Source organism: Dermacentor silvarum, chromosome 3, assembly GCF_013339745.2.
Source record: "Dermacentor silvarum isolate Dsil-2018 chromosome 3, BIME_Dsil_1.4, whole genome shotgun sequence".
Taxonomy (NCBI): domain Eukaryota; kingdom Metazoa; phylum Arthropoda; class Arachnida; order Ixodida; family Ixodidae; genus Dermacentor; species Dermacentor silvarum.
In genome coordinates, this window is record NC_051156.1 from 5298210 (window position 1) to 5326045 (window position 27836).

Genomic DNA, 27836 nt, shown 5'->3' on the forward strand with positions numbered 1-27836 from the left:
CGGGGTGGTGTTGCGATGGTCCCTCCCCCTCGGGAGCCTTTTGTTTGAATTGCGAGGGTGCAAAGAGCTTCCTATGGCTCGCGCGCTGAGCGGCGCAACCCGGGCGTCACGCCGTCGGCTACGCTTCGCGTGCTTTCACCGGGCCAGTGTGCAAAACAACGATCGGGCCGGCGGGATATAGGAGGCCAATCCCGGATCGCGTAGCCCCGCTCGTATGTGTCCTGTGGGAGCGCTGGCCCGCATTTTCGGTAGCGCCCGTCCCTCCCAGCTCACGGCGGCGACAAAGCTGGCCAGAGGTACAAAAATACGAATATTTCCAGAATGTATAGTGAGAAGAAACTTACATTTATTCATGACATTGCCTATGGCTCGCACCGGAGCCGTGGCTTTTCAACGAAGTTGTTGTTGGGCGAATCCTTCAGGGATCATGAAGCGAAGAACCTCGTAAAACGAGAAACCTAGTGGACCGCTGGACAGGCACCACCAGTTCGCGAGCTGTATTTTCGCGTAAACGAAATCTCAGAGTTTTTCAATTCGCTACGCTGCACGCGGAATGCACTAAGGCTGAGATGCATAAAGAAGTTTCGTCAACGTTGACCTTGTGGTATGCTTCGTCCAGTTCTAACTGTATGCCGCGAATCATCTGTTGTTTCTGTGGAGCTGTTCTCCTATTCCAATTATTGTAAGGCCTCAGATCCTGTTGCTTTTCAATGTCATCTTGACTTGCACAGCAATTACAGTCTACGAGAGGGAAATTGTTCCAGCAGTAAATGATTTTCCGTAACCTACTCTCGAAAGAAAACTGCAGATTACAAGCATGATAGGATGAACGAAATTTACTAAAGTTAACGGTAAACAAGATGGGCTGTAGCTTGATGCAAAGTGAAGTGTTGGAAAATCACCTACGTGATTATAAAAAATCGGTTCACATTTTATTAGCCATAGATATGTTGTCTCTGCCAACACATTAACATTCTGCCTTGCAAGTCTCATTACATTGTTACCAAAACGCGTTGGAAACACGAGCTACTGAAGTTAATTTTTAGTAAAGAGCCAACCTTTATTCACCTTTATTTAGCAGCAAAACGCGACGATTTAGCAGCAAAACGCAGCAAAACGGCGCAGGTTTTCGCACGACATATACTTGAAAGGGTGACAGCCTTCGCCAGCCGATCGCTATAAAATGCAGAAGCCAATTATTCTATGACGTCGTTTGAACTACGACAAGATGTGGGCCTTACTTGTGTTAGCGACCACAGCGCCTTGTGTTAGTTGGCAAATTCGAATTACTCTTCAGGCAGCCCTGCATTGTGGAACCTGAGTCTGCAAAAATTTAACAACACCGTCATCTACAAGTGCGGACGGAAAAAATTGTGCCACCCGCCGCGGTGGCTTAACGAAAAGATTTGGAGGACGCTTAAATTTCGCCTTTAAGAGTGGAACGCGATAGCAATAAAAAATCCCTGGCAGCTTGTCAGGCTTTCCGGCAACTGCAGCTTGTTTTCTACTCCTTCGCCTCTGCGTGCCGCTGCCGTTTTACGCTGATGATAATGATGATGCTGATGATTCAATGGCATCGCCTTTGAACCGGGGCGGTGACAAATCGTCACCTAGCCTGCTTGATGTAGTCAGGTATACAGACATGTTCTTTATCTAGCATTTGTGTATACTACTCATTAATCGTTTGCTTATTTTCCCCCAAAATCTACCTTTACCGCTACCTATGGTATTAAGAGATTTTCCGCCAGTACTCTAATCGTTACTGGCTTATCTCGACTATTGACCGGTTGATGCTTCCGTCCACTTTAAACTTAACTAAGCGCTTCTGGAAGTTGTACGTTACCTACGGTTGTCGCTGGCTGAATCCCTTCGCATTCCGTTAGGATGTTCTGAGTGGTCTCCGGATCTTTACTGCAGCATACACATGCCTCATCCTGTTCCGAATATTTATTCTGGTATGTCTTGTTCCTTAGGGAACCGGCTCGAGCCTCAAGTAGCAAGGCACTGCCCTTTGTCTTATATAGCGTACAGATTTTCCCTTTTAATTTCTTTCTTCTCATTCTTGTAAATCTCCATGGTCCTTTTTTGTTTCCATTATTTGCATCCAATTCACTGTCTCTATTTCTCTCACTTTCTTTTTGATGACTCCTGGTTGTCTATTTACAGTTTCGATTCTCCTCTACTTGGTTGCCAACTTTCTTGACCTCTCCCTCCATTCTGTGTCCACGCTTTTCAGGTACAGATACTTGTGCACTTTAGCCGCCCATTTATTTTTATCCATGTTCCTGAGTATTTCTTCAAAACTAATATTGCTCTGTGCTTCTCTAACTTCAAAAGAGGTCCAACCCATGTCACCCTGCACTGCCTGATTTGTGGTTTTACCGTGGGCTCTCAAAACCAACCGGCCCACTAATATTTGGTTAACTTCCGACCCCGAAAAGATATGTGAATTTAAGCATAGAATGGCATTTGCGATGACAACTCACGCTGACTACACCATGACATCTCACGCTGCCGAGGAGGCGAGCGCCATGTGGATTGTGTTCGCCTTCCCTATACCTGGGAGCGCCGCTGTATGAATGGTAAAAATGCTGAAAAAGCAGTTTGTGTTTGGGTTTTCTCGTAGTATATTTACGTTCTGTCGTATATTCGAACTACAATCCTACCCTATCATGTCCGTAGCTTGTGGTTAAATTTTACTTCACGATTTTCCTGACGGATTTTACTTTGAAAAATTCAATTAGTTCACTAATGCCTCTGCACCACGCAGGGGACCTGCGTGGTCGGGGTGGTTCAGGATGATTTTCTCGAACGCCGGCGCCGACACGGACGCCGACGCCAAATTTTCTGCGACACGGGGCCCTTAACGCTATCGCGTGAATATGGTGTTGCGCTGCTGAGCATGAGGTCGCGGGATCAAATCCCGGCCGCGACGGCCGCATTTCGAAAGGTGCGAAATGCAAAAGCGCCCCCGTGTTCCGTGCATTGGGGGGCACATTAAAGATCCCCTGGTAGTCAACATTTGACTGGAGTCCCCCACTACGGCGTGCGTCACATAAGGTCGTGGTTATGGCACGTAGAACGCGCTAGCTCTGTTCATATTCAAACATTGTGGCTGAACCCATCTCACGATGATATTCTATGGTAATGCGTTAGCCTTGAATAAATATAGCGACACAGCGTATTGCACCGTAAAAACGAGTTATGTGTGAGCCGTGCACTATCGTGGGACTCCCCTTTCGCGCTTCCCTATAAGAACGCTCGGCGCCATCCAGCGCCACCGCCACTGCGAAGCCAGCTGCGCGTTGGCTCCGAAATGCACGTCGCGCCACTATGTGCGAACGTTGAGAAACGCGTCATGCGGCAACCTCGCTCGTGGTTCTGTCATGGCATGGTGCGCCGTCTAGTGACACTGCCGAGAAGTCCGCGTGTGGCCGTCGAGACGAGAAGTGTGACACGCCGTTTCCTGCGATCGTTGAAAATTATTCCCTCGCTAGCCGCACACTCAGTGCCACATATTAAATGACCCAAGTTGTCGAAAGGGTCATTGATGAGCGGCATATTCTCAGTGCATCCATGGCGCAGGTCGCTAAAGCGTTGAAATGAAGGCGTTCATTGAAAAGCTGCACCTGCCAAGTGAATCGATCGCGCATCCTGCTCAACCGTCGGGCTGCTGTCCTTGAGGAACCGTCCTGACGTGCGTTCGATTCCGCTCAACGTGGGAGACATTCGAGGGATCTTTTTGGTCGTTGTAGAACGGAACATTCCCAGTGGCACATACATATATAGTAGCCCAAGTTGGCTTCAAATGCGTTCGTTGGAAAGTGACCCACACCTACTGCGGCATATCCAGTGACCCAATTTGACAGCGAAAAGGTTTATTGAAGTCCAGCACAGACCGAGTGCCCCATACCCATTGCTCCAATTCGGCATCAGAGTTTCTTCGAACACCGGTATACCTACCGGGTCCCGCTTCTACACTGACCCAGGTCGGCGTCAAATAGGTTCGTTGAAGAGCGGCACGTATGTACACACTGCAACATACAAGTGGCCTAAGTTGGTCCGGTGATCGGTTTTGAACATTGTTAGGGCGTATTCGCACTTGCAACTAGACGACGTCCCGCGACCAGTTGCGACTGGCGACCAGAAAGCTACTCAAGACGAACGATGTTCACACCGGCAAATGCGGCCGACGAGTCGCTAAACCGAAAGGTCTCGCGATATGCGGTTTACGTCTACTTGCAATGTCATCGGCGCGTAAAATAAGCGTCAGCGTATACGGACGCCCTGTTCCTTCGCATCTGATTGGTTCAGCTGTCCTGCGACTGAGGTCCTACGACTGAAAAATCGAGCAGCGAGCGACTGGCCCGAAACGGTCGCTTTCGAGAAAAGCCACCACTTGTGACTACTTGCGACTGGTCGCTTTGCCACTAACTTGGTCGCGCGCCCTCGCTTAGTCGCAAGTGTGAATGGGCCCTTACCGCAGTAAAACAGCCCGATGCGCTGCTCATCCGACCAGACTACCCAGTGACCCAGGTATACAGACGGTAGAACGGTTACATACATACATACATACATACATACATACATACATACATACATACATACATACATACATACATACATACATACATACATACATACATACATACATACATACATACATACATACATACATACATACATACATCATCATCATCATCAGCCTATATTTATGTCCACTGCAGGACGAAGGCCTCTCCCTGCGATCTCCAATTACCCCTGTCTTGCGCTAGCGTATTCCAACTATGTATGTACATACATACATACATACATACATACATACATACATACATACATACATACATACATACATACATACATACATACATACATACATACATACCTCCCCCGCCCCCGGAATTTGCGCGGAGTACTCTACGAACGCTAACGCATTATTATTCTGATGCCGACTACTCTGGAACGCGGGCATCTATTGTCGCGTCGTTGCAAGACCAACACGACGACGCACCTTCCTGGGAACAATAATATCACATTAGCTTTGTCCCGGTACAGTCTTCATATGTGAACGTTCCTTTCACTTATGAGGACGCGCTGTAGAGGTTGTTTTCCATGTAGTTTGCGCAGTTATCCGGCAGAGAGAGAGCCATAGACCGATTCTAGCCGTTTTGAATATAGTCACGTAAAGTGTAATTTTTTACGTTATACATTTTTTGTCTATATATCTGCAGCAGTGGCACTGTGAGGGCCCAGGTGTAATATGGATAAATATATCTACAGTATGGGCGTTAACGTAAGAAAGCGCTTTCACTTTGCGTTTCATTTAAGGCATGTAGTGCTATAAGCATTGCGCAGTAGTAACGGAACTTATTTTGTTGCGTAGGACAGCCGAAGCAGGCAGTGGATATTAATTTGTTAATTTAAAAATGTTTATCAATATTTACAAGTATCGGCTCTTGCTTTTAAATGTCGCTCAGTCGTGTTCTGTTAATCGGCAAACAAAAATTGAAGAAGGTCCGGTTACAGCGAACTGTCGTTTACATCGTACCGAGTGAACGTGCTTCTTTCGGGGCCCTCTGCTTGCTTCGTAATACTTCCAGGTTAGCTTGCGTTTCTTCCATATAAAATATTATACAGACGTGCATTTCTTATTGACGAAATAGCTGATTCAAGCCTTATCGGCCGTGCCGAATATAAGCTTGAACCCACGCATTTTAGATGAATGAATCGCCCGAGTCGCGAATTGTACGATTACAGAGAGCATAAGTAAGGGTGCGCACAACCAAAGTAGCGAGCGTTACTCTGTAATCGCTTTACTGCTTGTAAAAAAAACAACAATACAAAGCCTTTGTATGAACTACGCGGGAGCGATGGCCTCAGGATGCCTCATGCGCACTCAAACCGTGCCACACGGAATAATAAAGGGCCTGTGCGGCAGATACGGTAGACCTGCTAGCGTCGTAACGGTCTTGTCGCTCGACGCTCGATATATGAAAATCAGGAACCCATTTACCATATCGAACGCCATCGCTCAACCAAGTGTCGCTGAATAACAGGTCGTCTCTTTTCTGCGTGTTGTCCAATTCGTTCGTTTCTCTTCCCTACTTTTTATTTTATTTTCCCGGAGAAGGGACTCTTGTCGAGCTTCGCGGGAGGCTGCCCTGTTTCCCATACGTTCGCACACTCGTCGAGGACTCGCGTCCTGAATTTCTAATAAGGTCTTTTTCATGCATTCTTAAGGCAGGCGCCGGGCCACCGAGGGAGAAAAGGTGTTTAAATGTATAGTTCTCTCACGCCGGCCACGGCTGACTCACGCAGGGGTGGCCACTGTAAATCGTTCTCTGCTTCACATCATCCCCCACCCCTTCCCCCTCTCCCTCCACCGCCCCCATCTATACGCTCCGTTGCGACGCAGCTCCAAAAGGCGCCAAACAAAAAAAGTAGGCACGAACAGGCGTCTTGTGCACCGGCATACAAAATCTGTTTGGACAGCGGCCAAGCTCTCGACTTGAGAAAAAAAAAAAAAAAGTGTAATCGCGGCGGAGCTGAAGCTGTCTTTTTTCTTTTTTAGCGAAATGCGCAAGAAAGCGCGTGTGTTCGTGTTGATATAGATTTATTCCGCGTTATTACCTCTCACAGCTTGAACGGCTACTTGGAAACATTTTCAGAATTTTCGCGCCTCGCAACTTCGCCTGAGACATTTTGAGGCCTGAATTGAAGATATCGGTGCCAATTTGGGCTCCATCTAAACATTTAGCTGTTTTTGTTCGCGCGAACGGCGTCTATAGAAGCACAGGCGCTGTATGTTTACTGCCTCATATTTTTAAAAGCTTGTTTTCTTTTTGAAACGCCAATGGGTAATTTTTTCAGCTGTTATTTATGGGTCGTTGGTTGAGTGTTGCTGGAGCAACTTGCTTTGGCATCTAGCGCATTGCTATAGCGCCCGGTCGGCAGGCAATAGAGACAGCAGGATGAACCTATGCTTTGTCTCAGTAAATATGACAGAAATATGCCATTGCCGTTGCTCTAGCATATTCTTAAAAAATTGGCCGCATATCTGCTTGCTTCACTGCATATGACGTCAAAAGACAATAGTATTCTGCCGCCCCTGTTACTTAACACCCGCTCTTCTCCTCTCTCCCACCCCTCCGCTCTTTCCCTCCCTTCTCACTCCTCCCATGATGAATGCAATGGAGGTTTTTCTGAATTCAATCAAAATTTCCCGCGTTCGCTCTGCTCTCGCGCCATCTGTTGGGACTTTTTATTACTGTTGGCTTAAAGCCGGCTACAGAGCTGCGGCTTCAGTCGGCTTGTATTTAACGCGTAGCGTCTCTTCAACACTATTTATAACGTGTTGAGTTTTCATTTGCTAACGTAAAAAATTGGCTGCGGCTTAACTCAGCTAACCCTGGATATGCAAAGCGAAAGCTTGGTTTAGCCTGGTTAAGTCTTGGTTTCACTTGGTTAGTCTTTGATTTAGCTGTAATTATTATACTTAGGTATACACTCATCGATATAAGCCAGATATAAATTATAAGCCGTAGAGTCCAAGCGTTTTGCGAGCCGAACGGCTAGCTCTTCCTCAGTCTCCGCCGCTAGCTTCGCGCGCTTGGCACTCCGGACCCTCTCCAGTGAAGCAGTTCTCCGGGCCAAAGACGCGTGTCAGACGCCGCTTGCGGCGGTGTCAGACGCCGGTAAGACGCTGCGGGGTGGTCAGACCGTAGAGAAAGAAACGCTGCCAGCTGCGGCGTTTGCTAGGCAACGGCTCAGCTATCGGTGCTGCACCGGCCACACCGAAACGGCGAGAATGCGGCCAGTGTAGCTTTCGCTACAAAACCAGTCCAATGTGTATTCTTAATTAAATGAACGCTGCGGACAACGGTTGTGTACATATATTTTGCCTCAAATAGGCATGAGGTTTCCTTTGCGCTGTATAATGTTGACGTGTATGACCCCGTGCCACCAGTGCTAGTAGCTTGGTTGGTTTTGGTCGGGAGGTTGAATCGAGTGGCAGACGGGCAGACAGACAAAGTTTTTCGCGTTTAGATAGCCCAAGCAAGACTATCGTCTTGAAAACATCCTTGACTGAGAAGTGAGCACGTAAACACACACACACACACACACACACACACACACACACACACACACACGCACACACACACACACACACACACACACACACACACACACACACACACACACACACTGACGCCTAAGTTTCCTTCACAAAGCCGCAACATCGCAAATGCAACAATAATCGACAACCGTATGTCTTAGTATTCGTGTAGTTTAGAACATGTAAAAAAACAAAAACATAAGAACTCAAAAGTTCGCGGATCAAGCGACCCTACTATAACAATATGTGAACGAGGTATTTTTAAGCGAAGCTTTATAGGCTCACAAATGTCGGCAGTGGTGGTGTTGGTGGTGGTGGCGGCGGCGGCGGCGGCGGTGTCACGCTGAAAAGCGGGCCGATCCTGGCGATAGTGCAGAGAGGGTCTAAGCTCAATGGCACATACCAGGGACAAAAAAAGAAAGAGAGAGAAAGCGAGACAGAGAGAACGAAATAAGGAGGGAAAGAAAGACCAAGAGAAAGAGAGCGAGAGAAAGAGAGAGAGAAATAAATAAATTATGACAGAGAGAAAGAGAGTGAGAAAAGAGAGAAATATGCAAAATCACCACGAAGAAAGAAAGAAATAGAGAAAGATCGATAGAAAGAGAGAAAGAGAGAGAAAAAGAAAGCGAGAGAGAAAAAAAGTCACTGTTTCTCCTGAAAGGCGATGGATCGATTGCGATAGCAAATTAGTAGACAGCTATACGAAGTAAGGATAGTCGTTTTATCGGCCATATAAAGTTTAAATATTCGCTGAGTATTTAAATAAACAAGCAGGTGTCACGCGCGCACAGGTAAACATGAACACATCTCGCTCGATGACCGCGCTGGGGGAGCTCGTCAAAACGCTGGAGTGAGAAAACGCGCGGCAGCAGCAAATTTACCTTCGCGCTGGCTCTCGCTTCAACGCGAACTAAACGTCGAAAGCGCAGCGCATACGAAGCTACCGGCACTCGGCGGATTCACTTTGGCCCATCGCAGATCGCTTTGAAGATGAGGCTCTCGCGGGCGCGCTCTCAAGCCGCGTCGCAGATGGCTTTCAAGATAGCTGCCCGAGCAGCAGCCGTGGAAGCAGAAAGCACCCTCCCCCCCTCTACCATCTCCGTCGCCTCCTCCCCGTGCTTCGCGCGTGAACGAAGACCGTGCGCTTCCGGCCGCCTTCCTCTCTCGCGGGCGCGAGATGCTACGGTTGCCGGCTCACCCTTGCACGCTTTCACTCGCACACACGGCGCGCGGCGATTTTATCGCCATTGCACTTTGTACGGAACATCGCGGCGACGACGACGGCGACGGCAAAATGCGCTTGGAGTGTCCATATAATTGCCATCGCAATAAAAGAAAAAGAGAGACAGAAAGAAAGTCAACACGAAGGTCAGAGAGAAAAGGAAAGAAAATCACCACGAAGGTCGGACACACACACACGACAAGCTTCGCTTACCCCCCCATTTTCTCGACAGGGGAAACGCTGGTTATTTTTTCAGACACTTAGTGTATCGTTCCTCTTTTTGTCATTGAAAACAGTCGATTGAAAATTGAACAGCCTTGAGTGACTCCGCCAGGTGTGAACTTATGAATTACGACAGCAGCTGCCTCTCACAGCGGTCGTTGTCATGTTCTGAAGAATGTCTTTTCGATGCTGAGAACGTGTTGATATTAACTGTAGCGTGCAAGCACGAACACAAGAAGGAATGAGAAGGTCTACGCAAACATCTTTTCATCCCTTCTTTTTTTTTTTCCGCGTTCGTACGCCTCCCGTTCTGTAATGCCATTTTCGTCCGCTAAGGTATTGCCCGCCGCTACCAATAGCAGTCGCCAGGATATAGGTCTTTCCCGGTGCTTGTAGCAGGCAAAACGTTGGGGATGAAACGATGCGAATAAAATGGGCCGTGGTGGAGAAAAATTATGAACCTAGGGAGAGCGTCTCGTCACTGCCCGATTCCTCGACACCAGGCGATTGTTGCCCGTCGCCTAGCTGAGTCTCACCTACCGCTTTGTAACACCTGCTGCTGTAGTGCTAAAAAAGTACCTGCAGTCTTCAGAACAGCCGGTTATCAGCCGTAATGAGACTTTCAAATCTCGCAGAGCTTCTAGCTGTTATATTAATGTTAACTACAGATGCCGTAATTTTGACAACGGCTTCCTCAAGCCGCGTCTGTGCGGCTTTTTTCCCTCATACACCTCCATTTACCAATCCTCTGTAAGTGTGTGTGTGTGTAAATGGAAATCAATAAATCAAATCAAAGCAGCCCTGCTTCGGACTATCTGCCTCATCAATTCACCAGTGTAATCAAATAATGACACCCGTCACGTGATGAGGAATAGAGTACAATGATAGCAAGTTCCCTCCAAGCATCCAAACAAATCGGACAGCACGTCACCGAAAGTGAGTGAAAACTTCATCGTATGACACTATCAGAGTTCTAACGCAGACGTTCGTTCCTGCATTGTAAATGTAGAAGAACATTGCATGCCCACAACGCCGGATGCGCGAATAGGAGACTTGCAAAATAGTGTCCGCCCTCTTCTTCTTTCTGGGGTTTTACGTGCGAAACCAGTTCTGATTATGAGGCACGCCGTAGTGGAGGGCTCCGATTAATTTTGACCACCTGGGATTCTTTAACGTGCGCTACAACGCAAGCACACGGGCGTTTTTCAATTTAGCCTCCATCGAAATGCGGCCGCCGTGGCCGGGATTCGATCCCGCGACCTCCTGCTCAGCAGCGCGTCGCCTTAGCTAACCGAGCCACGGCATGTTCCCGCCCTCTCCCGTGCGTAGCCATGGCCGAATCACTCACTAGGGCCAGTATTTTGTAGCGATGCCTTTCCGATGATAATGCCTTTTCGCGCTTGGTCAGTTGTCAGAGTGACGGTCCGCTCGCGTTATCAACGGTATCAGCCGGCCGTGAGCGGTGGATGATAAGACTAGTATAGAATAAGTCATAAGGCATCGCTACAAAATACCGGCCCAGGTCCCTTTTCGCTCTTTGCCTTTCTTTACAGCGCATTTCTTTCTTCTTTTTCTCCGCCAAGGAATGATTAAAGGAAATGCTAGTGCTTTTTCCATTCACGAAAAACGGATAGAAGACGGATTTTTGTTCACAATTTGCAAAAAAAAAAAAAAAAATGTAACTTTGCCGTCTTGCTTGGCTGTTTTGGCGTTTTATTTATTTTATTTATTTCATGCATATATACTGCCAATCCCAACGGGTATTTTAGCCGTTCTTCTCAGACTTTCTTGATTCCTCTAAGTGCGGTCTCTAAAGGGAAGGAGCGTGAGCTCAAAGGGTTTAATATTAGTGGGAAAATTTGTTTACCTCACGGTTACCGTCCCCATACCTAGCCACCAAAAGGAAATGTAGTGTGGTGATTCAAGGCATTTTCCCATCGCTGAAACCTATCAGATCGAGTAATGGTGTTTGGAATGCTTAAGGCGAAGCTGTTCAATCGTATAAGACTACATTGTTCTGCTAGTTTGTGCACGAGAGTATTGTGGATGGAAAATACATCTTGCGCTCATGCGCAGAATATATCTGCGTAGGGTGTGCCACGATGGGTGGCGTTGTTGACTATGGGTTTGTAAACGCTACTGCTTAATAACGGGGCTAAACTAGAAGACACAAGGCAGTGCGCTGTCTTGTTTCTGTTTGGTCCTGTTTTTAGCGCGGTATGTTCTTCCAGGTCATGTTACTGACTAGGTCATCAACATGCGTTATAAAATGCATCAATTTGTAAACAAAACGCTAGTCTCTCTTTTTTTTAATGATCATCTGAGCGAGCAGTTTGCGGTGCGCACGTTGCTCGCTGTAGAAGGTTTATACGGCACAAGTAATGCCCTTGCCTTGATGTATGGTTCGCTCCTGGACACGGAATAGCACAATCTGCCATGGCTGCTTTCTTTTATCTGTTACGAAACATGCGTGAGGCCTTCCTCTAAAGGTAGGCTTTCGTTGAACGCAACTCACGTCCGCTAACAATAGCAAGTCGATGCGTGTAATAGCGACTTGATATAATTCGATCGAAGTTCTAGCTTTTCATGGGCTGTTATTGAAGCCAGCACAGATACAGATTTACAGGAAGGCCTTTCTGCTCAACGACAAGGTAAATATGTTCACACATACAGAGAAATTACTGCCCTCATCGGAGCAGGAAAATCGCGAAAAACGTAAGAAAACTATTATCGAAGGAAATTCAACTTCGTGGGAAATGTAAGCTTCGCCAGTCCATCGTTGCCTGTTCTAAGGAATAACAAACTTATTGTTCTCGGCAAATATGCTCTCCCTCTCTCACAATTTTTTTTCTTTTCCCAGGCGTTCTTTCTAACACTCTGCAATGACTTACTGATGATATGTTTATACCTCGTTGGCACAACGTGCGAAACAGTTGCACATAGTGATTTTGGACGGTGTGGGGAGCCCCAAAATATGGCGCGGCAAAAGAAGATGGCATGAGGATCCCCTCGGAAACAGGGCCATAGCACATGCCCCCAAACTTGTTCTTTTTAATAGTGTTCTGATGTATGCTAATCTTGAAATATTGGACACGTCAAGCTGACTTGTTTTAAATGAAAGGTTCGCCTTCGTTGTTAGTTTTCTCTTCGTCGGTGCTACCAATCTGCCAGCCGTCTTTTACTAATCTACACTGTTATCGCAATAGCCATTAAAAGGCATCGGGCAAGCCTGCGACGTCTGCATTACTCGCTGGATGGATGTGCCGACATTAAAAACGAGCGTCCTCACTTGTTTCCAGCATTAATTTCACACGTCATGTATGAATCGTCTATCAAGCGCCCCGTAGCGTCCTTTCCTAACGCCTAAACGATGAGCCCCAGTGAGGAGAGCCCCGCGAGTTCACTACTTTATAATTTGGTGTTCTGTAATACAGGCAAGCGCGTACTTGTTGCATTTGGGATAGGGATAAAGCACTCTCAGATGCAGTACGGCAGTCTGTGACTTCCCAGGTTGTTCGTCACGGCAAGTGGTGCACTTCGTTGAAAGGTAACGGATACTGTTCGCAAAATTTGATACGAGATAAATTGTTAGGTAGCCTTCGTCAGATAGGCGATTCGATCGGGCTAGTTGGTGCAATTCATCGTGGCAGGCATCGCGAAATTGACGGGGACGGGAGGATGGTGTATTGCGCTTCGTTATTCTCGCGTCCGCGTCAATTCGGCGATGCCTGCCAACATGGATTGGTTAGGTAGCTCGGCAAAGTTGGTTTGGTTCGAAGGATAATTTAACTAAACTTTTTTTCTTGAACGGCATGGTGCAATCTGCGCAGCGAAATCACAAAATTAAGCCATATTCTCTAGCAGGTAGTGCGCTTCTGAAATTTACGATTTCGGAATTAGTTGTAAGCATTTAGCTGTATAAAGCACTTCATTTCGCACATTTGCAAGGTCATCAGATTGTGAAGTAAATAAGTGAACGCGTGATATGCTGCCTATGATGTTCGCGAGGTTGACTGTATAGCATAACATTTGTTTGTGTTAACAACTAGTAGTTGTCTAGCTATCACTGTTCGCGAGAAGTGCCCCTGACAGTTGACACTGTGGCGCCTAGTTTCAATGAAACTCGATGGAGTGAGGAGTAGATTTTAATGAAGAGAAGGGAGGAGAGGTCGGCCTGGAGAGCGTGTCTCTAGCCTGCTACTCCTCACTGGGGTAAGGGGAAGTGGGTGATACAGAGAGAGGTAGGTGACAGGTGATTATGATATCGTACATGGAGCTACTACTTACACACGTCCATTACTCGGTTGTGCACTTTTCACACACTACACGCAGGAGTAGTGTTATCCACACAAAACGTCATCGCACAAACACATTTCGCACTTTCTTCACTTCTCAAGTCCTGACTTCAAAGGTCCTAGAGACGACCGTCTAAGCTCGTCTCACACAAAGTTCAAAAGTGATCTTAGAAGCCGGAATCGCAAAGCGGCGTCAAGTCTATAGAGGCGCTCTTGTCGATGTTCGGAGTTGTCCCATTGTCGCACCACAGACTTTTTGATGGAGTAATGTAGCAAGGAGTTGATGTCATAATGGGAAAAGGGAAGTTTTTAATCTTCCCGTCAGTCTGTGCCATTTTTGCTTCCGCGTTAACCTGCTCATTTCCGGCTATTCCACAGTGGCTGGGAATCCACTGCAGCGTAATGGCACGCCCGGATTGAGACGCCTCATTAAGCAGAGCCATGATGTCGTAGATTAGATGACTATATAGGCTTCTGTGATTCATATAATGGCTTATGAGTTGCAGCGCCGGTTTTGAGTGGCAGAACACGGTCCAGTTAGCGAGGTTTTGTTGCAGTATGCAGCGGAAGGCTTCTCGAACGCCGGTAAACTCAGCTGCTGTAGACGATGTTTTGTGTCCTATCTTGAACCGCTGCGTAATCCCTATTGCAGGTACCTTGTAAGCGGCCGCGGAAGAGGTCTGTGTAACAGAACCATCTGCAAAAACATGTTCGGTATATCCGTACTTGTAAGCAATGTAGGATAATGCGAACTGTTTGAGACTCGCAAGCGGAATTTTCGACTTTTTCGTTATTCCGGGGATGGAGATTTTCACCGTCGGCTTTCCCATCGTCCAGAGTAGAACTTCCAGTATGTCATGCGGTGCGAAGTCCGACGGCAGTAGATCTCGTTGCGACAATACGGCTTCTGAGTAGGCGGTGTTAGGCCGTATGCTTGTGACATTTGTCAGTAGATGATTCCTATGCCGGGTTAGTAGCCTCAAATGCACTCGCATTGGCTCATGTTGCAAATAAACTCGTGCTGGGCATGCGCGTGCCTCTGCAATAGTGCCCCATGTGGAAGTGCATCGTGGTAATCCTAGGCAAGTTCTTAGTGCTCGAGCCGGAGCTCCTTCAAGTGTGCGGATGGCAGATGTACTAATCCGAGAAAGTACAGGCGCGCTGTAGCGGAGGCATCCAACAAAAAGTGGCTGGTAGAAACTCGATGTAAGTGCACATATAGGATGCCGTGTGTTGATGCAAGAGAGTATGCCTGATCTCAGCTGTGCTTTCGTGATTTTAGGGTTAAAATAATGCCATCCATCCACATTCGGAGCAGTGACCTGTGAAATGTATGTTGCCTTAAAGCAAAGAAATAAAATACTTTGCTCCTTGTAAGGTGGGCTTTGTTTTATCGTTGTTAATCAAGCAGTCATACAAAGCCCGACCTACATGGAGCGATTTTCTTGCGAAAAACTGGCGAAGGCCAGCGCGCGGCGGCCAGCGGCTGCTCGCCGTCGATCAAGGCGAGCTACCTATGTTCGCAGGCTGTAAACCGCTCGCCGGAAGCAGCGAATGAAGGCTGTCAGAGCGGACCAATGAGGGCGCGGTCGCTTCCGACTAAGTGCCGCCGCACTTGATTCGGCTAGCCAGTCAAAGAGCCTAGACCGAACATGGCGACAAAAGCTGCGCGCATCGCGTGCAATGATCGACTGATCACAGGCGTCCAGGCGCGACCAATATGGTTCAGTTGCAGAATAATGGTTCAGTTGCAGATACAAAATTATTTTTTCACTGCATTTTACTGGGGAACGGAATCACGCTGTTTCTAGCGACACTGAAATCGTAGCGGCGGCGGCCGCCTGTTTTTCGCCGCATGTGGGTGCAGCACGGCGGCGGCACGCTGGCCTTCCGCCGCGCTGATGCGGGCCGCGCGAAGTTCACCGTGAAAGTTCGCTTCATGTGGACCGGGCTTAATCGTACACTTAGCAGTTATTAAGGTGCAAACTATAGAGAGAGAATAGATGTATATTTAGCGTAAGCGTTCCCAACACAACCTGGTAACTTGATACCTCAGACAACCACTCAATTCTGTGTAATTATATTTGGTGTATTTTATATATACAATGCATTGATCGGGGCCATTGATACCCTGGCGCAGGCTACGGGAACATCGCTCCCAAGACCAACTGGGGCAAGATTGTGACCATCCTGTACGCCATTGTGGGCATCCCTCTGATGCTTCTGTACCTGACCAACATCGGCGACATCCTGGCCAAGGCGTTCAAGTACGTGTACCGGCGCCTGTGCAGCTGCGACCACCGCGGGGGCGACTCGTCCAGCCGCCGTGCACAGGCGGCCTCGTACTACGGGTCCTCGACTAGGAGGGCTGCGGGCGCCCACTGCCGCGTCAACCATATCGCACTCGAGGACGGTCTGCTCGCGGGAGAGGCCATCAATGGATTCGCCGCCGCGGACCGCATCGGACAAGACGTGAGTGATTGGCTGGGAAAGTACCAGCTTAAGTTCGCCCTACTTTGCCTTGAAGCGCGTGCCGCCGGTCTGGAATCCCAGTGAACTCGGTGGTAGAAAGGATGTATACCGAGCACGTACGTAGGTTTTATATTTGGTGTAGGCACAATCTGTCTTATTAACCGGTCACCTTGAGGCTGCGTAATAACACTCTCAAATTACTGTCACTTAGTAAAATAGCGTGTCTTGCTTGTCGGTAGACCTACCACAAAACCGCGATGGTGGCGATGTCTCGAAGCAGCATAACTAGAACATAATTTGCGGCTCGAGAATTTTCATTGACAAGGAGTTTTCACATGTATTTTTTTAGTTGCACCCGTCCGTGTCCACTGTCATACGGTACATGTTACGGCGGTCGTACCGTATGGTGTATGTTTGCAACGGTTACAAGTAGTCGCTGCTTTTGAACAGCTTGCTTTTGAGCACACTCTGTCTTTTATATTCTTAGCAATTACGTATTATGGAACTCGCGGTGGCGTCATCATATCTGTGATGCATACTGCCATGCTGCAGTGTCGGTAAAGAATGCATTATCGAAAAATGTGAATCACGAAACTAACTCTATATTGGGCGAATCTGTGTCCACAAAAACTAATGACAATCAAAGCACAACGACAGCGGCAAGCGCCGACGGCGATCGTCGAAACTTGATCAGCGGGTCAAGCGGGTCGGCTTTTATGCATGACTCGTCGGAGGCTTTAGCCTAATCGCTGGTACCCGTGTGCCTTCCAAAAGTACTACACGAGTTGCGTCGCGCCTACAATCAGATTACACAAGGTTTGGTGACAACAGACAAGGAAAAAACCATCGATAACATTAAAGAAATGCCGATTCATGCAGGCGCGTCCGGCGCCGAGAGGTAACGTTTAACGTTTAGTAGCTGGTGAAAAGCAAGTACACGTGTCAATGCCCCCTTTTTAAAAGCATCATCCCAATTAAGCAAACGAACACAAATGCGAAAAACATAAGCACCTGTAGTAAAGAACAAAAGCAACAAAGAGACAAAGTCCCAAAGTTCGTCAGCGGGCATAGAAAGGCACCGCGTCGACGATTTCAGGTCGTATGCGGCGCCGCCGCTAAGATTGGGATATACCGGTCTGGCACGACCTCATGACCAGACCCGCAAGCGAAGTAAGGGGAAGCAGACCAATCGCAGACGCCGGCACCATCCTCCTCATCAGATTATATCTACTTTCACTTATGCTAGCTCGGCCCCATCGAAACCCTCTCTACTTGAGCGTGCTCCTCACCTCTTGTCAGCGAATTAGATAAGAGAAACTCCGTCATGTAGGCAATGCTATTCGCTTTGAAAGCAAAAAAAAAGTAACCTCCTATAAACGAAGAGCGCGTTTGATCGGGCTTTTCAAACAACGCTTCGGCTTACCGCTCGATGCTTGCGTCGGTGGTTACGTGAATGTGACGTGCCGAAATTCAATTGGAATAAAGACAAATTGGAAGAGTGTTGCCAGAAGAGCGTAAGCTGACGCGGCCACTCGTAAGCATGTATATTCGCACGTGCAAATTACGATCACTCGAAAAGCGAAGGAACCACTTTCACGCAACAGTGTGAAGTGATGGCACTAAAGGAAAGTCACCGCACTCAATTCACGCGCCTAAGATTAGTTTTAGCAGGCACAACAGAGATACACAAGAGAAGTCTTGTTTCAAAAGCCTGCAACTAGTTGAGGTTGGCTCGAGCAATGATGGATGTAAAGAAGCACATTGTAGGTCCATGATCGATGTTGATCCTCTATATGCGCACTGTGAGGCGAGACTACACAATGTGCGACGTTCTTTTTTTGAAACAGAAGCGGCGCATAGATTATGTACTCTACATGACTGCTTTTCTTGTCCTGCATGTCATATGACAAGGTGAAGAGAGAGCGAAAACATTGCGGCACTTCGTGTATAAACTAGTTCAAGTCCGGGGCTTCAAAAAAAAACAAAAAAAAAATCCCGAAAAAGCGCTGTGATCTATTTTCGTCACATAGCTATTTTGTTCGCACCGTTTCTAACGGTTGCACCGTGCGCATCCATCACTGCGGCCCCTCTGCGTTTCCATACGAGTGTCTTTGCGCGCCAGAGAGAGGAATGCGCCAGGTGCTCCGCAGAGAAACGGGCTCAACAGGAGGATCGCGCCACGGCCTAGCGCGTCCTCCATCGTTCAACGTCAGGGCAGCCGAAGTACTCGGGCGCTATCCGGAAATCCCGAAACACGTGAGATACGTTGAACAACCGTCCTTCACGGCTACATATCTAGTCCTACGAAAAGGCAAAAATAAAGCACGCCGCGCTAGATGCTTGGTACGTTCAAGCTCAGGCGAAACTCCGAGAGCGCCGCTCAGCAGCGCCCTCTACTCCACGTTTAGACATTTCTGGCTGTACGTGCCGTGGTAATTAATGTTTGATGCCGCAATTAATGTTATAATCTGAATGTACTGCAGTCGAAATTTTTTAGAATTTTATGCATGTGAAAAGATTTGTTGCATGCATTGCATGACGCGAAGAAAGGCAATTGAAAGATGTCAGATTCGTTCTCAGGGCATGAAAAGACATAGACGCTGCTTTTTCATGTTGTTATTATCAAAAACTGGTGAAGTCACACGACGTCGAGGTGAATTGAGCTGTTGTGATGGGCGTACACATGCGGCAACGCAGAACCGTCGATTATAAACAATAGTGCAACCAAATACACCACTAATAAAAGCACAGAATCAGCGGTTACCTGTTTGCACCGTTACTGGGCTGTTGTCGAGAGACGTGATTCTTTAGTAAATATAGAATTTCTTGACAGTTACTCTTCGTAAACATATGAGACTGAGTTTTTCTATACCTTGTGGTTATGTACATACTCGACGATTGCTGGAGAAGCCCGTGTAAGCGCCATCTTTGCTGCTGATTTAGAATCCATATGCTTAGAGCAATAGAGAGAGTGAAGCGCGCGCCCTTAACTCACGAGTTATTCATTTTTCACGTGGCATATACTGTAGATAGCTGTCTGTAAACGGTCGGCCGATTTGGTTTTGCTTGTAACCTCTGCAACCTGTGCCATCTTCGGCTGAGATGTATTTAAAAACATCCTATTGGATCAGTAGATTATTCTGCCTGGTAGTCTTGAAATAAAGATACAGATGCATCAGCGAAGGTTTCGAATATTCACTGGCGTTGGTTTATATTGCTTCCTGCATGATTATAACAAGAACGCCGCGCCCTTCTGACAAATTTGGCACAGGCTACTTCTACCGATTGCAGAGCCCTTTTGTAGTTGTTAAAGACCCTACTAAGTTGAGAAATAAAAGTCCATATTTGGACAGTGTAACTCAATGTTCGAAAGTGCGGCTTGTACGACCGTGGTTTCCAAGGTCGCAACGGCGCACGCGCTGGTGCGACCGCGTAGGGAATCATGGTACTAGCAAACAACCTTCGCCACCAGCAGAGCCACGGAGGGTTAATCTCTCCCCTTGGCAATCTTTTTGTATCTAAGGCAAGCTTCCTAGTTGAAAGCTGAACTTTTGTACCGCCATATTCAGACAAACTAATTAGTCAAAACTCGCTTGAAAACATTTGCGAATCAATAGCATTTCTCGCCAGATAGTCGAGAAGGCAGGTTGTCACATGATAGCTCCGAAATCACGGTTCTATGTAAAGGCTGACAGCAGAATACACGCCCGGGGTTCCCCCAAAGGCCTGGTAGTCCCGCGCGCTGGGCTCTGTCTTTGTATCGCACACGGCGACGACAAAAGCGCCTTCTTATCGATGTCGGCTGGCAACACTCGGACACCACGTTCAGCCTGACAGTGATGGAGAGATTGTCTCTGCGCCTGTGCACAAAACTGCTGCAAGTGATCCTGAGCGAGAGACTACGGGCCCTAGTGCGAGTAACATTCCTGTAACTGTCACTGTTGCTGCTTTGCGCTTCGAGTGAAAGCGCGTCTTGTCACTCGCGTGTGTTTTCTGAATGAAGTTTGAGACAAGTCACTTTGATAGCGCGCACCTATCAGCTCTCGTTCTTCCAGTGTCTCTTCTCTTTTGGCACGAAGCACCGATTTTCTTGATCGCTGGAAGCCATAACCGCCGTGCCGTTCTTGAAGTATTCCGCTCTAGAACGCAAGTTTTTTTTTATAGGTTGAGATTTTATTGCTATAGAAATAAATTTACGGGAACAAAAGAAAAATAGTTCAATAAAAAAGAATGTAATTAGTTTAAAGGAATAATTGAGATCTGAGTTAGATGCGCAACCTATAACATAGCACTTTGTTTCGTGTTCGGATTCAACGTGCACCAATTCTGTTCAGGTACAGCTCTGGTTGGGAGAAACATAGAAACATGGGTGCCGTTACGTGAGGTCGTTTGCAGCACCAAACCGACGCGGCGCAGTGCACTTTATCGGCAACATACACGGCTCATTTTTTTGAAAACACGTCATGCAGAGGAAAACAGTAAACACAAACGCCGTCTCTGAGATCAACCTTTAATGAGAAACTGTCACAATGTATAGCAAGACGTGGTCGCATGAAGTAGTGAAATACTGATCTATTGAAAAATTTTTTTGTTTCATGCAATGCAAGTACGTGCTTACTGCAATAGTTGACTTGCATAACTGACTTGCATTGATACATATATATTCTTCTTTGTAAAATATTTTTTCCTTGTACAGGTTAATAGGGAGGCCCGATCTGCGGAGGTAAAATTTTAATAGTGAACTGTGGGAAGGAAGCTTGATAATGCTTAATTTTATTTCAATTGATTTCAAGCACAACAGAGACAGGTAGGTTAAAAGCGAGAAAAGGGCAGGAAAACACACGTTTTAACCTACTTGTCTCTGTTGTTGCTCTCCAGACAAAACTCGGCATGAACATCGACCAACTAGTCCGAATCACGAGAGAGATAGAGAAAAAAGGTAAAGGAAAGACAGGGAGGTTAACCAGACATTAGTTCCGGTTGGCTACCCTGTACCGGGAGAGGGGAAAAGGGATTCGACAGGAGAGAGAGAGAAAAAAAAGATAAGTACAAAAAAGGGGAAAAAAGGAAAGAAAAAAAATCACACACACACACACACACACACAAAACAGAACTGTTTCTGTGGGCATTGTCACGCAGTCTGCGAAGGCGTTCTAGTGTTGAATAGTGTCAACGTCCCATCCTACGTCACACAGTGTAGAGTCACAATTTGTCACTGAGTTCGGTGTCTTTTAAATAACGCAGCAGTGCCTTCAAGGTGGCTCGCCAAGTCTGAATCGCCATTTTGCTGAAGCTTCATAAGGTCATGGCGTCTTGTTGTGAAAAAAATTTGCCTGTTTTACATTCTAATTTGCAAGTGTTGAAAATGATTGGAGGAAGGCAGTCACAATTTGTCAGTGCTCTAGAAGGATAAAAACCATTTATATCAAACGGTTGTAAAAGATTGAAAACCGCACCATTCAGTGAGTACGTACTTGAGAATCAGTGGATTCCTTTGTGGAACATCTGTAGTGTCCGGTGACCCAACATTAGCGGCCGTCACGCGAACCTCTTGGCGTAAGCGCAGAAAACATACGCCTCATAGTAGACCGCTTAGTAGAGGTTAAACGACAACAAAAAGAGACGAGCTTGGATTACTAAGGAGCTAATTTGATGTTGGCTAACACAACCGCCATACTCTATGTGAGAAATTGAAAAATCCAAACTGATGTCTTCAGAAAGTAAGCGGCGTCTGTTGAAACAACAGGTATGAAGATCGAGCGAAGTAACCTTGATATTAAGAGACCTTCAAGAACACGCGTAAACAGATTCTCTGCGTGGTTTAAAAAGATGTACGTAATAACATGGTTTAATCATATTCTCTGTTCTCTTACCCTCAGCTGAAAGAACGCGCTAACCCCAAGCACAGTGGAAGGCACAATCGTTCAGTCGTTTGTGTTTAAACTGGCATAACTGTATTATAGTGTTCCGGGCAACTTTTATGTTTTTCGTGTCCGTATAGACATATGCATGAGCATTATTACACTGCTGCCACATCCAAGGTATCTTCAATATTGACGGAGTTCTCAGTGTCACGTGTATATGGGACCGCAATTGTCCTATTTTGTTCTTGACCGCTATGTCTCCTACGCGTACGTGTTCAGTTTGTACGCGCACGTCTTTGCAATGCAATGCAAGCTTTCATTGTATATTTGGGCCTTTTGAAAGCAATGAATTCCCCACTTCTGCCTACGGTTTCTGTAGAGACTGGCTGTAACTTGAAATTAAAAGAAAAAATAGTCAATTGCACGCTCGCTTGAAGATCCAAAAGCAGTGACAGGACATAAGCTTGTGCCACCAAAAGCGACAATACTGCATAAGAAAAAAGAAGTACCCGCAGAAGGAATGGAAACGATCATAGCGCTTTAGAAAGGTCTGAACTATAAGCTGCTTAAAATTGGGCTCCATCGGGATAACGCGAGCCTTCAGGTAAAGCCCATTATTAACCATGACGTTCGATAGACAGACAAAGGCATGATGTCAGGCTTCCCAGTATTAGTAAAAAACGCACCTCGTAAGCTGCACATTTTTAAAAATGTCACAGCGGAATCATTGAATGGTACGACATAAAGTTAATAAATCAGCGGTAATGTAACCCCTCACATCACATGCGAGAATTAGCGTGTATATGCGGCTGTCAGTTTGGATTGCTTTCGTAAATAACCCATAAATACTTCAATGACTTGAAATGAGGTAGTAGCTCTTGCCGATAAAGAAAATAAATAAAGCGTCCATTTGACAGTAGGAAGCCAAGCAACGAGCAGTCACTGACTTTAACACTAAGGATGTCCGTCATGCCAGGAGGCAAACTCAGACAGATAAGATTGTAAACTGTGGCAGAATGCGTTTAGGATTAAGATAAGTTTGAACATACCAATGAACAGAGACAGAAGATGATAAACTAATAAAGACCCCATAAACGACTGACCGCTTTTTAGACTATACATATAAACGTAACCCGAGCCCGGAAGCAGCGTGTAGATGACTAATACAGATGAACAACACGTGTGCTCAAATACCCGAGAAGATGGACGGGAGGATGGCTGCAACTTAAACTGGTACTGACAGGATAGGCTTGCTCTGTCGCCGACTATATGCTGCTATAACGGTCTTTACAACAAGTAGCGGCATTCGAGGCGTACCCTATAAATGGTAAAGCACCTCATGCGTAATGCGCCTTCGGGTTCCATCTGTCGCATGTTGTCTTTTATTCCAATTTCATTCTCCTCTTCCTTATTATTTGTACACTGGAATTAAATGTAGGAATTGATTTCCCGCATTCTATCTATGGTTTACTTGTCTGTTTTCTTGATATGGTTTTAATCCGCATAAAGAGAAGTATGGCTTAATTGCCCCAATTACAGTTTTGTTCTCTTTGCAATTCCAGAAGCGACTCCCACAAACATCCATTTTCACATAGCGCGAAGTGTGGTGAAAGTTCATCTTCTGTAGGAGCATCGCACTTGCACAGTTTTGGAATAGAGAATGTATAGCCTCCTTGCTGCTGTTTCTCTTCGGAAAATGCGTACTAACCATGGTATATGGCGCGAAACCAGGCGCCCAGAAGTATCCACATATCATTTGAGAATGCGAATATCCGTCTTCCAAAGGAGCAGCCGCGTTATGACACATCTTTGAGAACGCAAGTAATTGCTACCTGGATGATAGAAAGTAAATTTTCGGAAGGTAATAAGAGCAACAGTAAATATTGAGATGGTGAAGCTCGCTGTGACAGTGCTGTGCTCAGCGTTGCATGTGTTCAAAAGCCGGAGTACTGTACGCCCCTGCTATATATATATATATATATATATATATATATATATATATATATATATATCAGGAGAAGGTAGGAGATTGATGGCCGAATTGGGTGTTTAAAGAAATTATATATAAAGCATCATCATCATCATCAGCCTCTGTCTATGTGCGCTGCAGGACGCAGGCCTCTCCCTGCGATCTCCAATTACCCGTCTTGCGCTAGATAATTTCAACTACCTCCTGCAAATTTCCTGACTTCATCAGCCCACCTAGTTTCCTGCCGTCCGCGACTGCGCTTCCCTTGTCTTGGTACCATCCATTCTTAATATATATACATATATAATGATGAACAAGTTTTCTATATTCGGTGAGAATATTTTACAAAAGGAAGACTGCTCGGATGAGCATTCCGTACTAACGTTACGACCGGGGCCCGGCGTCTCGAGAGTACTATTACATAATAGATGCATTATGCCTCTTTGCACAGCGAATGCCCGCTTCGTATTCAAACGTACGTTTTGCTTTGCCGCCATCGGCCGAATTTCAGCCTTTTAATATTTCTTTTCGTGTTTGCGAATAATATTTATTTGTTTGCGAATACGCGCAATCAGAAAGAAGCCTACACATGGTGGTAGGGATGATATGATGTGCATTGTACTAAAACATTTCGCATACATATTGTACGCGTGTTTTTAAAACAAAGTTTTCTTTGTCTAAATATATGTAAAATGCGGCAGAACCCAAGTCACGACGACTGGCGGCGGTAATGCTTTTATCATTGAATCAATACAGCGACACAACGTATTGTCACCGTCGGAATGAATGATGTAAGAAGCGGGTACTGCAGCACGGGTCTTCTCTAAAAACACTCGGCGCCATCTAGTGCCGTCGCCGCGAAGCCTGCGCGTGGAAACCGTGCTCTGTGGCAACCGGGCTCCTCTATCGGGCTCCTTCATGGACACACAGTGCTATCTAGTGGGGATGCCGAGATGTCCGCGCGTGAACTCCGTGACGTGCCGGTGCCTGCGAACGCTGAGAATTGCTCTCTCGCTTAGGGACCTAAGTTGTCGAGAGGTTCATTGAAGACCGGTACATACCCGGGTGCATTAATGGCACAGCTCGCTAAAGCGTAAATAATAAAAAAAACAGAAAGGCAAGTTTTGGATTTCACTTCTCGTATGTCGTCATAGTGGGGAGGCCGCGTATAGTCCGGATTCTCGAGGAGCAACGCGCCTACGAAGAGCGACGTCCCGCAGTGCGCTTGGCGTTTTGTGCACGATCTTCATCGGTGGTGCTTGCCCCCCCCCCCCCCCCCCCTCCCGGAGATGACTGCATCATTGTCTCTGTTCCTGCCGTTGCTCTTCGTAGGCGCGTTGCTCCTCGGGAGTCCGGAGTATACGCGAATATGATCGAATTAGTATAACAGCAACAGAGGCGATACGAGCTGAATGTGTGTGCGTGTCTATCGTCACGATGACCACCCATCAAGACAATAAATGCGATCGTACCTTTGTTGGAAATTCTCTTGCACCTCTGGGTCGTGTGCTAAATCGCTTCCCTGCTCATCCACCTTCACAGAGTGCAATGGTTCATGATGATTTGACGCTCAATGGCAGGATAGCTACTTGTTTACGTAGGAGTTCACTTACCCTGAAGTTGTGAATCGCCGCTTCAATTTTCTCTTTGTATGCACTATGCTTCCTAAAAAAATATTTTAGGCGCGTACAGGGGCCGTATTCTGAAGCGTTCGCCTAGGCGAAATTTCTTTTTTCGCTTTCAGGCGTGCGCGCTGATTGGCTGGTTGAGCAAAATTGAATGACGTTGGCCTCAACCACCTAATCAGCTCATCCAATTTTGCTAAAACAGCCAATCAGCGCACGCCCGAAAGCGAAAAAAGAAACTTCGCCTAGGCGAACGTTTCAGAATACGGCCCCAGGTTATGCCTCAGTTGTCTGTATAATTTGGTTTCCAGTGTATCAGTTCCGAGACCCCGAGGATGTTCCTTGGCGCTGATTCTATCGCATGATTCATTGTTTCGTAATTGCTTGAGTAATACATTGATATTTTGATTCATTTACATATTTGTTCCTTAAACCATAGCAGTCGGCGAAGCGTAACAGGCGGCAGTAATGGCAACACCTCTAAGCATCCGGATATATAATACGGCTAAGGCTGATCGGAGTAGCTCAAGCCTGCTCGTTCTTTGCATTGTATGGTCACCGCATTCTCGAATATATTCTTGCATTAGAAAAATAATGTACATATGCGTTTATTTCACATTTATTTCGAGGGCATTTACAGGGTATTTCTGTGCCCGTATGAAGATAGCGTGAGTGGTAGGGCAGGCGGACCCTTCTCGAATGAACGAATGGGTATCTTATCGTTTCTGGTGTATAATAGGCATAAGGTAAAGATTTTCGTGATTGCCGAATGTTGGCGGAGCCTAATGACTCACATTCTGTCTACCAAAATATTCAGCGCCTCCCTTCCCTTCTCTCATGGTAAGCGAGCAATAATGCAGTAAGGCTTCTTAATACTAAGCACATCTTATTTCAGTTGTCCTTAGAAACACACGGGCTGGCTTGTAAATAACTTACCAGAAATAGCCTTTCGATACATTGCTGAAATGCTAAGCTACGCCGTAGGATATACTGAAAACCGGATCCGACCGTCTGCTTTATTTCTGATCTACTTCAATATGGCTTTGCTGTTTCCGGTGCTATACCCGGGATATGTCACAATGCACAATATTGCCCAGAGAACAGCGAATGCACGAGTGCTGCCCCTTTCAGCTTCTCAGTCGAATATCTCGTGGCTCTCAGACTGGTGCGGCGCTGAAGCTACGCGGCACTCGAGAAGTGGCCGCGCCGATTGTGCCCGCGTCGTCCTTGCCGTGCGGGTCATCGATCTGTTCTCAGGAATCATGAATCAGTGTTGGATGCACTTCGCAATACCATCGCTCACCGTTCGGCGGCTCACCGCTGCTGCGCGCCTCCCGATTCTCCCGAGAAAGAGAACTGAAAGGACGAAGGCGTGTGGGTGGCGGGGACCCCCTTCTCCCCTTAGACTCGACTTCGGCGGCGGCTCATGCAGAACTGCGCACCCAGCTAAGCGTGGCCAGCATAGCGGAGGCTCCAGTGGAGCTCTGTGGCTTCCTCTGTCGCAGCCGACTTTACACTGCAGGCACCGTGTGGGCGTGTCATAAGCACTCTGACATCTCAGATGTCGCGTAAGAACAAATACTAAACGCGCAGTCCTTTCTTTTTTTTCGATTTGTGAATTATAAGCCCAGCGTTATTAGTAAAAGTCGGTGTGTAACTGCGTGACTGAAGCGTCTGCTGCGGCAAAAGACAGGCAATCCCGTAAACAGATGCCTCGAGTTTTTGATGACACATTGTAGCGTCCTTGCTGCCTCAATAGCTTGTCAATTACTTCTAAATTTACCGAAGCAAAGGTCTTGGGAGCCTGGCCTCACAGTTGATCAGCCCATAAAGCAATTCGAGCTCTTCTTCAGTACCTGAAGGCGACAGGCCTGAGTGCCTGACTGCAGACACGCTGCACCTAGCTTATTCCATGCGGAAGTGCGATCAAGAGTCGTGTCTTCTCCCTCTCTTTATTTCATTCCCCCATCCCCCTCTCCACGTGTAGGGTAGCAAACTGGACTAAGTCTGGTTAACCTCCCTGCATTTCCTTCCTCACCTCTCTCTCGCGA

General features: G+C 46.8%; 1 protein-coding gene across 1 annotated transcript in view; it reads left to right on the top strand.

The window, feature by feature from the left end:
- The window catches only part of LOC119443704 (potassium channel subfamily K member 9-like), a 245870-nt gene that overhangs the window by 177207 nt on the left and 40827 nt on the right, over positions 1–27836 (top strand). Inside the window, 1 exon segment of the mRNA XM_037708418.2 lies at positions 15996–16327. Coding sequence (XP_037564346.1) covers positions 15996–16327 — 332 coding nt within the window.